Below are 9,335 nucleotides of genomic sequence, written 5' to 3'. Positions count from 1 at the left end.
CTATATCCGTATCAGACTGGCGATAATATATTACTATCGTCACATTCCAATTAGTGTTGTGTGCATCTCATGGGGATGTTGCCTTCACATAATTTGGAAGTTGGGACTAAGAAGATATTTGCCTGGTTTGTAAAGATATTGTGAATAGTTTCTGGGACTATTTCCGTATCAAAATTGGTGATATTACGTCACTTTCCAATTAGTGTTGTGTACATCTTTTGGGGATGTTACCTTCACATTATTTGGAAATTCCAGAGCATGAAGATCATTACATGAACCGTTACCTATTTCTAGTGATATTGTGAATAGTTGCTTGGACTATTTCCGTATCAAACTAGTGATAGGACGTCATTTTTCCAATTAATGGTGTACTAGTTACAAGGCAGTATTCCCACCTTCAAATCATTTGGGATTCCGAAAGTTTAATATACTTATATTAGTAATTGTGTACATTCAAAAGGAATGTTACTCTTACTTTACTTTCGTAATTTCGTATGAAGTTTCCGCATACTAAATACCAACCTACCTACCTATGGTTTATGCATTTCAGTTGTGGCCATCTATAAGGGATTAATCCTTCGCTGCGGGCATAGCAATGATATCAAATACCTACCTACACTTGTTTTATGTCATTTTTCAGACGAATCACAACTCGAACCCGAGTTAATGCCAGGGATTGTTGATGAGACGCAGCCAGGCACGTCCACCTCAACGGCAAATGCCGTCGTCAGGGATACACTGCAGCCAGAACTGCCCTCTGAAACAGGACTGGCAGTTGACCCTCCAGAGCTGGATGAGGAGATTCTAGTTCTATTGGGAGAAACGCCTTCAAAGGATAAAAAGTATGGACCAGACATTCGAAGTGAGTTAGCAGTGCGTTGGGAGCACATTGCCACAATGGGCTTATCCAAAGATGTCAAAAAGAAGCTATTGGAAAGACATCTTGTGCCAAAGAATTGTACTAAAATTGATGCACCAAAACTAAATCCAGAGATTAAGGCTGCTTTATCGGATATGCTCATTAAAAAGGATAAGGCGATAGAAAATAAGCAAACGCAGGTTGCAGCAGGTATATCGTGCATTAGCCAAGCTCTCACACGTTTGTTCTCATTAGAACACAGAGATCAATCCGTGATAAAATTATTGATCGAGGCCGCTCAACTATTGTGCGATACACAGTATAAAGAATCTATGACGAGAAGAAGCTTCATATGCTCTACAATAAAGAAGGATATCAAAGATCAACTCTTTAATACGGAAATAGACGGCTTCTTGTTTGGCGAAAAGTTGTCCGACACACTCAAGGCTGCAAAAGCAATATCAAAATCGGGTGCTGAGATAAAAATAATCCCACCCGCAAGAAAAACCCCCCCAGCGCAGAAACTGAGACCGGCTCCTGTCCAAACTTTAAACCGGAAGCCTCCGTTCCCGGCAGTTCGGCAAGCGGGAGCAGCGAGGAGATACGAGCCGACAGCCACGACGACATCGCGCTCACGGCAGCCGCAGCAGCAGCAACAGCCGCCGCGCTCTCAGCGTCCCCCACGCCCGCGCCGCTAGACCCGGTACGTTCCGCGGGACGTTTGTCTTATTTTTATAATCAGTGGCGACTGATAACTAATGATCCAGTCATACTATCGTGGGTGAAAGGAAACGAAATTCCATTCTCAAAAACAGTTTTACAATCTCACGAACCGAGTTCGCGTTTATTATCAACATCTGAATCCCTTGAATACAAATTGGCTATCAGAGATCTAATGAATAGCGGTGCTATATCACAATGTGATCCATGTGAAGAACAGTTTCTTTCTAGTTATTTTCTTATTAAAAAACCCAATGGTAAGAATAGATTCATATTAAATCTGAAGGCCTTAAACAAATACATCACAACAGATCACTTTAAAATAGAAGATTTAAGGACAACATTAAAACTAATATCAAAGAATAGTTGGATGGCCACTTTAGATTTAAAGGATGCCTATTTCTTAATAGCTATAAATCCTAGTTATAGAAAGTACCTTCGATTTAAATTTGAGGGAGAATTGTACCAATTTAATGTTTTACCATTTGGCCTGAATATTGCTCCTTTCGTCTTTACAAAACTATTAAAGCCGGTGATGTGTTTACTCAGATCTTTGGGCTACTTGTCAACTATATATTTAGATGACATATGTATAATTTCTAAAGCTTATCAGAGTTGTCTAGAAAATATTTTACATACAATCAATATTTTAGAGTCCTTAGGTTTTATTATCAATGTAAAAAAGAGCTGTATAACCCCAAATACTGTTTGCAAATATCTCGGTTTCCTGATTGATACGAAAAAATTTCACGTTAGTCTAACTGAAGAAAAACGACATTTAATTAAACAAGAGTTAGAATTATTTAAACCAAAAACTCGTTGTAAAATAAGACATTTTGCGCGGTTGGTAGGGCTCCTCACTGCGGCTTGTCCCGCGATTCAGTATGGTTGGATGTATACCAAACCGATGGAAAGATGTAAATATCTTGCTTTGTATAATTCGGATAACTACGATAGCTACATGTCGCTTCCTCAGTATTTGCAGGATGATTTTAAGTGGTGGTTAAAATCTATTGAAGTGACAGTCAATCCCATTAAACAAGATAGCTACTGTCTGGAAATTTTTTCTGATGCTAGTAAAACAGGGTGGGGGGCGGCATGCGGTGGGGAGACCGCCAGTGGTCAGTGGAGTAGTTCAGAATCTGTCAAACATATCAACTATCTAGAACTACTCGCGGCTTTCTTAGGCCTTCAGATATTCGCAAAAGCATTAAAAAATTGTCAGATTTTATTGCGTATTGACAACACAACTGCTATTTCTTATATCAATCGTATGGGGGGGGTTAGGTTTCCACATCTTACAGAAATAACAAGATCTATATGGCAGTGGTGTGAAGCTCGCGAGATTTTCGTGTTCGCTTCATATATATGTTCCAAAGACAATTAAATAGCAGATGCGGAGTCACGAAGATCCCATCCAGACACCGAATGGGAGCTAAAAGATCTTGCCTTTGAAAAAGTTGTACAAGTTTTAGGGCAGCCACACGTTGACCTTTTTGCATCTAGAATAAATAATAAGTGTAAGAGATACGTCTCATGGAATAGAGACCCCGGCGCATTCGCTATAAATGCATTTACATTAGACTGGAAAGATCTATTTTTCTACGCTTTTCCTCCATTTGCAGTTATATTAAAAGTTTTAAGAAAAATAATAACAGATCAGGCTGAGGGTATAGTCGTGGTTCCATTTTGGCCCACGCAACCCTGGTTTCCGCTATTTCAAAGCCTTCTCTGTTCTGAACTAATTCAATTTGATCATAATGATAATGTATTATTATCTGTTTCCAACAGCCACCCCAAGCTGACGTTGATTGCAGGGAAGTTATCAGGACGGCATTACTGAAGAGGAGTGTACCACCGTCATCTTTAAATATTATGATAGCTTCCCTGTCAAAAAATTCAATAAAACAATATGACGTCGCTATAAGACGTTGGGTAAGCTTTTGTAGAAAAAACAATATAGATATATATGAAGCGTCAACTCCAATGGTTATTTATTTTCTAACTGAACTGTTCCAGTTAGGTTTACAATATGGATCATTAAACAGTCATCGCTCCGCTCTATCGTTGATCCTAGGATCGAGAGTAGGGTCTGATGACCGCATTACTAGGCTTTTCAAAGGTTTCTATAGACTCCGTCCGCCAGCCCCAAAATATGATATAACATGGGATCCAGCCGTAGTTTTAGAATTTTTGGCAAATTGGTATCCAAATAACAATTTAAATTTAGAATATTTGACTAAAAAGGTCGTCACTTTACTCATGCTAGTGACTGCACACAGAGTACAGACTATCGGAAAAATAAATTTAGATAATATAACTATTAATAATAATCATCAGTTAATATCAATAAAAATACATGATTTAATAAAAACGTCACGTCCAGGTTCAGCTCAACCTTATCTAAATATTCCTTTTTATAAAGACCGACCAGAGATATGTCCAGCGAAAACGTTGGTAACATACATCGATAGGACGAAACCTTTAAGAAATAATGAAAAAGTCTTATTCATCAGTTTTAAGAAACCACATAAATCAGTATCTACAAATACTATTAGTCGGTGGATAAAAGACACGCTATCAGTTAGCGGAGTTGACACTTCTATATTTTCTGCTCATTCCGTTAGACATGCAGCAACCTCTGCAGCTTATAGAAAAGGTATCAATATTGATACAATACGAAATACAGCAGGCTGGAATGGCAACTCCAGGGTATTTGCCAGATTTTATCATAGAGATATTCAGTGTAATCAATCTAATCAGTTTGCTCTATCAATCCTTAATACCGAAGCTGATTGAAATGTAAAAGTATTTTACTAATTTTACTTTTATAATTAATATAACTAAGTATAATATTATGTATTGTATGTACTCTTTGTACTTGGATACGGATGAAGTAACCGTACTTGTGTTAAGATCATTTTTAGTTTTATTAGCTTGTAATAATAGATAATTTGATAATTATAACATTATTAAACCTAGAAGTGTTTTAATATTTCACTATCTTTCAAAATCTACAATGTATACCTAATCTCAAAGGACGAAGCAATGAGGTATAATTGATGATTAAACGAACTTACCTGAAGTGAAGTTCTATCCCAATTATACGAGTTGCTTCGTCCGAAGAGATTAGGTCCCTCCCAGCCCTAGGACCCCTGATAAGTGAAATATTAATGTTCCAGGCAGGCTTTCAACTAAATGAGATGGGAACGCTCCAGTGGTACCAACAAAAAATACAAAAAATAGAAATGCAGATTTTCTGCTTTCAAATTAAGTGGTAGAAAGGCAATACTTAGACGTATTACTACAATGTATACCTAATCTCTTCGGACGAAGCAACTCGTATAATTGGGATAGAACTTCACTTCAGGTAAGTTCGTTTAATCATCAATTATATGAGGTGTCATAGTCTGATGGAAAATTGACATTGATCATGATAACAAGTGTAAATTAAAAATTTATAACACCCCCGACGATCCAAAGTATCTGAGTTTTCCAAAACATCATTTTGAAATAAATAATTATGTATTTAGGCAACGTCCATCTTGACAGCTTGACATTTGTCTATTGACATAATATTATGAACCTAACGGTTATGTAACCTTCTTTTCTACAAGAAAACTAGAAAAGAGCTGATAACTCTTAAACGGCTGAACCAATTTTTTTAGATTATAGCTAAGAACACTCTCGATCAAGCCAAGCCACCTTTCAAACAAAAAAAAGTAAATTAAAATCGGTTCATTCGTTTAGGCGCTACGATGCCACAGACAGATACACAGATACACAGACACACAGATACACAGATACACACGTCAAACTTATAACACCCCTCTTTTTGGGTCGGGGGTTAAAAATTGACATTGATCATGATAAAAAGGCAGTGGTGGCGCTAGATCTAACGTAGACGTTGGGTGACATCGACTTTGCGCTGTGTCTTCCATTTCCCAGTCAAAAAGAAAACGTTAAAATGAATAAGCTGAATTTTGCACTAATGTATGAATATATGAGATTTAATGCTAATTAAATTATGACAAAGATTAGGTACATAAATAAGTACTAATCAAAATAGTCCAAAAATCTGCTAATTGCCTCTCATAATATACCCTCATCTGTTAGATTTAATAATGATAGAGAATAATATATATATGCCAAATATTGCATAAATTATATTATTGATACATAGCAAACAGGTTGTCTAGGTAAATCACGTGTCGATGATGTTAAACAATAAAAAAATAAATTAATTTTTTTCTATTAACTTCTCTGAGGAAGTCAAGAGTCAGCTGAGAGAATTTACCCCTAGGAGTTGAAAAATAAATGTTGCCTTTTTTTCCATCGAGCTGACAACCGTTAAACCAGCGTGATTGTTTGATATGCGCTGTCATTCAGGTCATAACTAGACCCCTAGATCTTGATCAGCTGATTAAACTACGCTTTAAACAGGTGTATTTTGTCTACATTAGACTGTAGAACACCAAAACAAACAGCTAAATTGCTCAAAATATACCTTTCGGATACCTACACAAAGGGGCAATTCAGTAGCGTCAAATGAAACGGCAGTCGGCTGTCATTGCAGGATGTGGCGGCTGCCGACATTAAATGCGACCGCCTAATAATAGGATAGGAGTCGCAGGCTTTGTGGACCCAGGGCTACATATACGGAATACTAATAGAGATTTCGACCTTTGCATAAAAGCTACGTGGCTACGTACAATTGCGTCTTTTTAACCCCCGACTTAAAAAGAGGGATGATACAAGTCTGACGTGTGTATCTGTGTATCTGTTTGTGGCTTCGTAGCTCCTAAATTAATGAACCGATTTTAAGTTAGTTTTTTTTTGTTTGAAAGGTGGCTTGATTGAGAGTGTTTTCAGATATAATCCAAGAAAATCGGTTCAGCTGTTTGAAAGTTATCAGCTCTTTTCTAGTTACTGTAACCTTCACTTGTCGGGGGTGTTATAATTAATTTACACTTGTTAAACATTTTTGATTTTGACGTACTTACTACTTACCAGTTCAAAGTTTTTTACGATGTTTTTTATTTGTCGGTTCTTTATTATTAAAATGTGTTTGACTTGGTAGGTATAAATGTACGTAGTAAGTGTAGTAATAGGAATATGATAGAATAGAACCCTGGATCATTAGGTAATAGAGCTGTAGGTCAAAACTTTGACAGATAACACCAGGTCATTCTTATATGTTCTTTGTTTTTAATTTGTTCTCCTTCAATCCTAATAATTTTATTAAAAAATCTTTGACTGGATTGGTATTTCTAATTTCGTTTGCTATCGTTTCGTTTTTTTTTGTATGTATGGTGTAAATACTCGTACCTCATAACTACCTGATAAATGAATAATGTATCGATATGAATTTCCCTTTTTAAGTGATTCCCCTTAACATCGTTAGTCTCGTCTAACCGTAAAAAACTAAATAGCGTTCCCGTTCAGTTTATAAAAAGGCTTCTATTCATACCGGAGTTACGTCCAACTAAGTTCGCTTCCCTATTCAAAAGGCTCGATCAAATTAACGGAATGCTTCATTTTGCATTTTTAAGCCAATTAACGTAGAGCCTTGGCCGGGGTTCAGGAGTTGGCAATTAATGTATTACGGGGGTTGGCTGCGCGTCATCAGGGCTCGTGGCAGAGTGGTTATGTCGGGCCATCGTCGGTGCCCGGTGGAAGCCGACAATGTGTATAAATAGGCAATCCCCATTGCGATCACGTAGCTCTAACGAGGCGTCGCGACTGCACTGCCTGTGATCGATCCGCACGGTATCTTGGAATTACATTCATATAGTTGCTAATTTTCAATTTCAGTGATTACCTATGCATGTCAAAGGATAAACTGACTGGCAGATTATATCAACGTACAACTCAAACCTCTGGGTCTTAAAACTAGAAATTTTACAGTAGATTTCCTTCAACGTAAATCACACTAAGAAAGGATTTCCAGAAATCCAAGTAAAATAACATGCTTTCAAACAATCGAGAACGTACACGCGTAGACCTGCTGCTACAATCTATACTTCCATACTTATAAATACGAAAGTCTGTCTGTCTGTCGGTTATATTTATAACGGGCATCCGCTATTTTGGCGAAATTTGGCCACAAAGTGACATCCTGGGACTGTACATAGGTCACTTTTGTCCTGTAAAATCAAAGAGTTCCATCGGGATTTAATGAGAAATCTAAATCCATGTGAACAAAGTCACGGACATCATCTCTTTGGTACAGAGGTAGCTTGCATCTTTTGAGGCTACTTTTTATCCCAAAAAATTAATAAATTCCCACGGGATTTAAAAACAAGCATCCATGCGGGCAAACTCGCGGGCATCATCTAGTTCCAACATGATTTTCATAAAACGAAAAGAAAATCTTATTTTACTTAAATGCAGAGATATTAAAAGTTAAAATATTCAGTAAAATTTAACATTATTTTTTAAACATATTTTTCGAAGGGTCTACCTTTTTCCATGATTATGTAAGTAAATAATATCCGCGGGAGTCGGTACGGAATATTATCATGGAATATTAAGTTTTTGTCGAGCCCTATCGTTGAGATTATAATAAATGTGCTGCATATTTTCCAGAATATACTTACATATTATACGTTTTCGATTTCTTGGATGAGATGTTATGAATATTTTTATTATAAAAATACTACAAGATGAAGGAATGTGTTATGAAAAAAATATGAAGCTTAGGGTGCGTACCGATCAAGAGCTTTACTTGTAATGTGGAATTCGATTGGAAGCATTAGGTACATTACAATGGCGCATTGTATTACATTATAATGTGATGGAACATTCGCTTTTGTAATACCTACTCACTCACTACAGAAATGTTCAAAGTTGTGTTATTATTTATTACTAGCTGACGCCCGCGACTTCGTCCGCGTGGATTTAGGTTTTCCGAAATCCCGTGGGAACTCTTTGGTTTTCCGGGATAAAAAGTAGCCTATGTGCTAATCCAGGATATTATCTATCTCCATTCCGAATTTCAGCCAAATCCGTTCAGTAGTTTTTGCGTGAAGGAGTAACAAACATACACACACACACATACAAACTTTCGCCTTTATAATATTATAGTGTGACAGTATAAAAGTAAGTAATTAATGTTCGTTTTCACTTTGACTTGTACTCACCGATGCTAGCAAAATGTTCCTGCGAGGTGATTCGCTAACTCAGTGATCAACACTGAATGATAGCTACTGAGTTCATTTGAGATTTATTTGTAATCCATTGAAGGTTTTCTACGATTTTTTTTAAATATCACTCAGTGAAGCAGCAAGTTAAGACCAACCAATGTGAAATGAGTTTGGTGGCTATCATTTAATACTGATCACTGAGTTAGCGAATCACCTCGCTGCGATCAGCGGCGTGATTATATAAGAAACGTTTCAACATTGCCAGCAACGATGCAGTATGCGATGTAACATGCTAAAGGCACAGGCACTCTTAGTTTCTATTTGTTGTGAGTAATAATGAATCATCACTAAGTTGCAGTGATCCATTATTCAAAAATGCAAAAATCTGCTTCATCAATGAAAATCTTTGAAATTATTATTTTCACGTTAAAAGCTTTAGGCGGTATGGTTTAATTATTGCGTCGTATAGCTAGGCTAGAGCCAAAGCGACCCATGAGAGTACCTTAGCCTCTTGATAATCTGTCACAGCACAGCCACAGGTCGAATCGAACGAGAACCTCTTAGTTAGAGGGTACATTAATGCTTACCTATTACAAAATACATTCCCTTGT

The 9,335-nt window shown here is 37.0% G+C and overlaps 1 protein-coding gene across 1 annotated transcript; it reads left to right on the top strand.

The window, feature by feature from the left end:
- Window positions 1-967: 967 nt before the first annotated feature.
- LOC123866438 lies at window positions 968-4,456 on the top strand. The gene is made up of 2 exons (XM_045908011.1): window positions 968-1,562; window positions 3,371-4,456. The coding sequence occupies exon 2, from the start codon at window positions 3,455-3,457 to the stop codon at window positions 4,376-4,378; it is 924 nt and encodes a 307-aa protein (XP_045763967.1). The 5' UTR covers window positions 968-1,562; window positions 3,371-3,454; the 3' UTR covers window positions 4,379-4,456.
- The last annotated feature ends 4,879 nt before the right edge of the window (window positions 4,457-9,335 follow it).

Source organism: Maniola jurtina, chromosome 6 (assembly GCF_905333055.1).
Source record: "Maniola jurtina chromosome 6, ilManJurt1.1, whole genome shotgun sequence".
Lineage (NCBI taxonomy): Eukaryota > Metazoa > Arthropoda > Insecta > Lepidoptera > Nymphalidae > Maniola > Maniola jurtina.
This window is presented reverse-complemented; position numbering and strand designations above follow the sequence as displayed.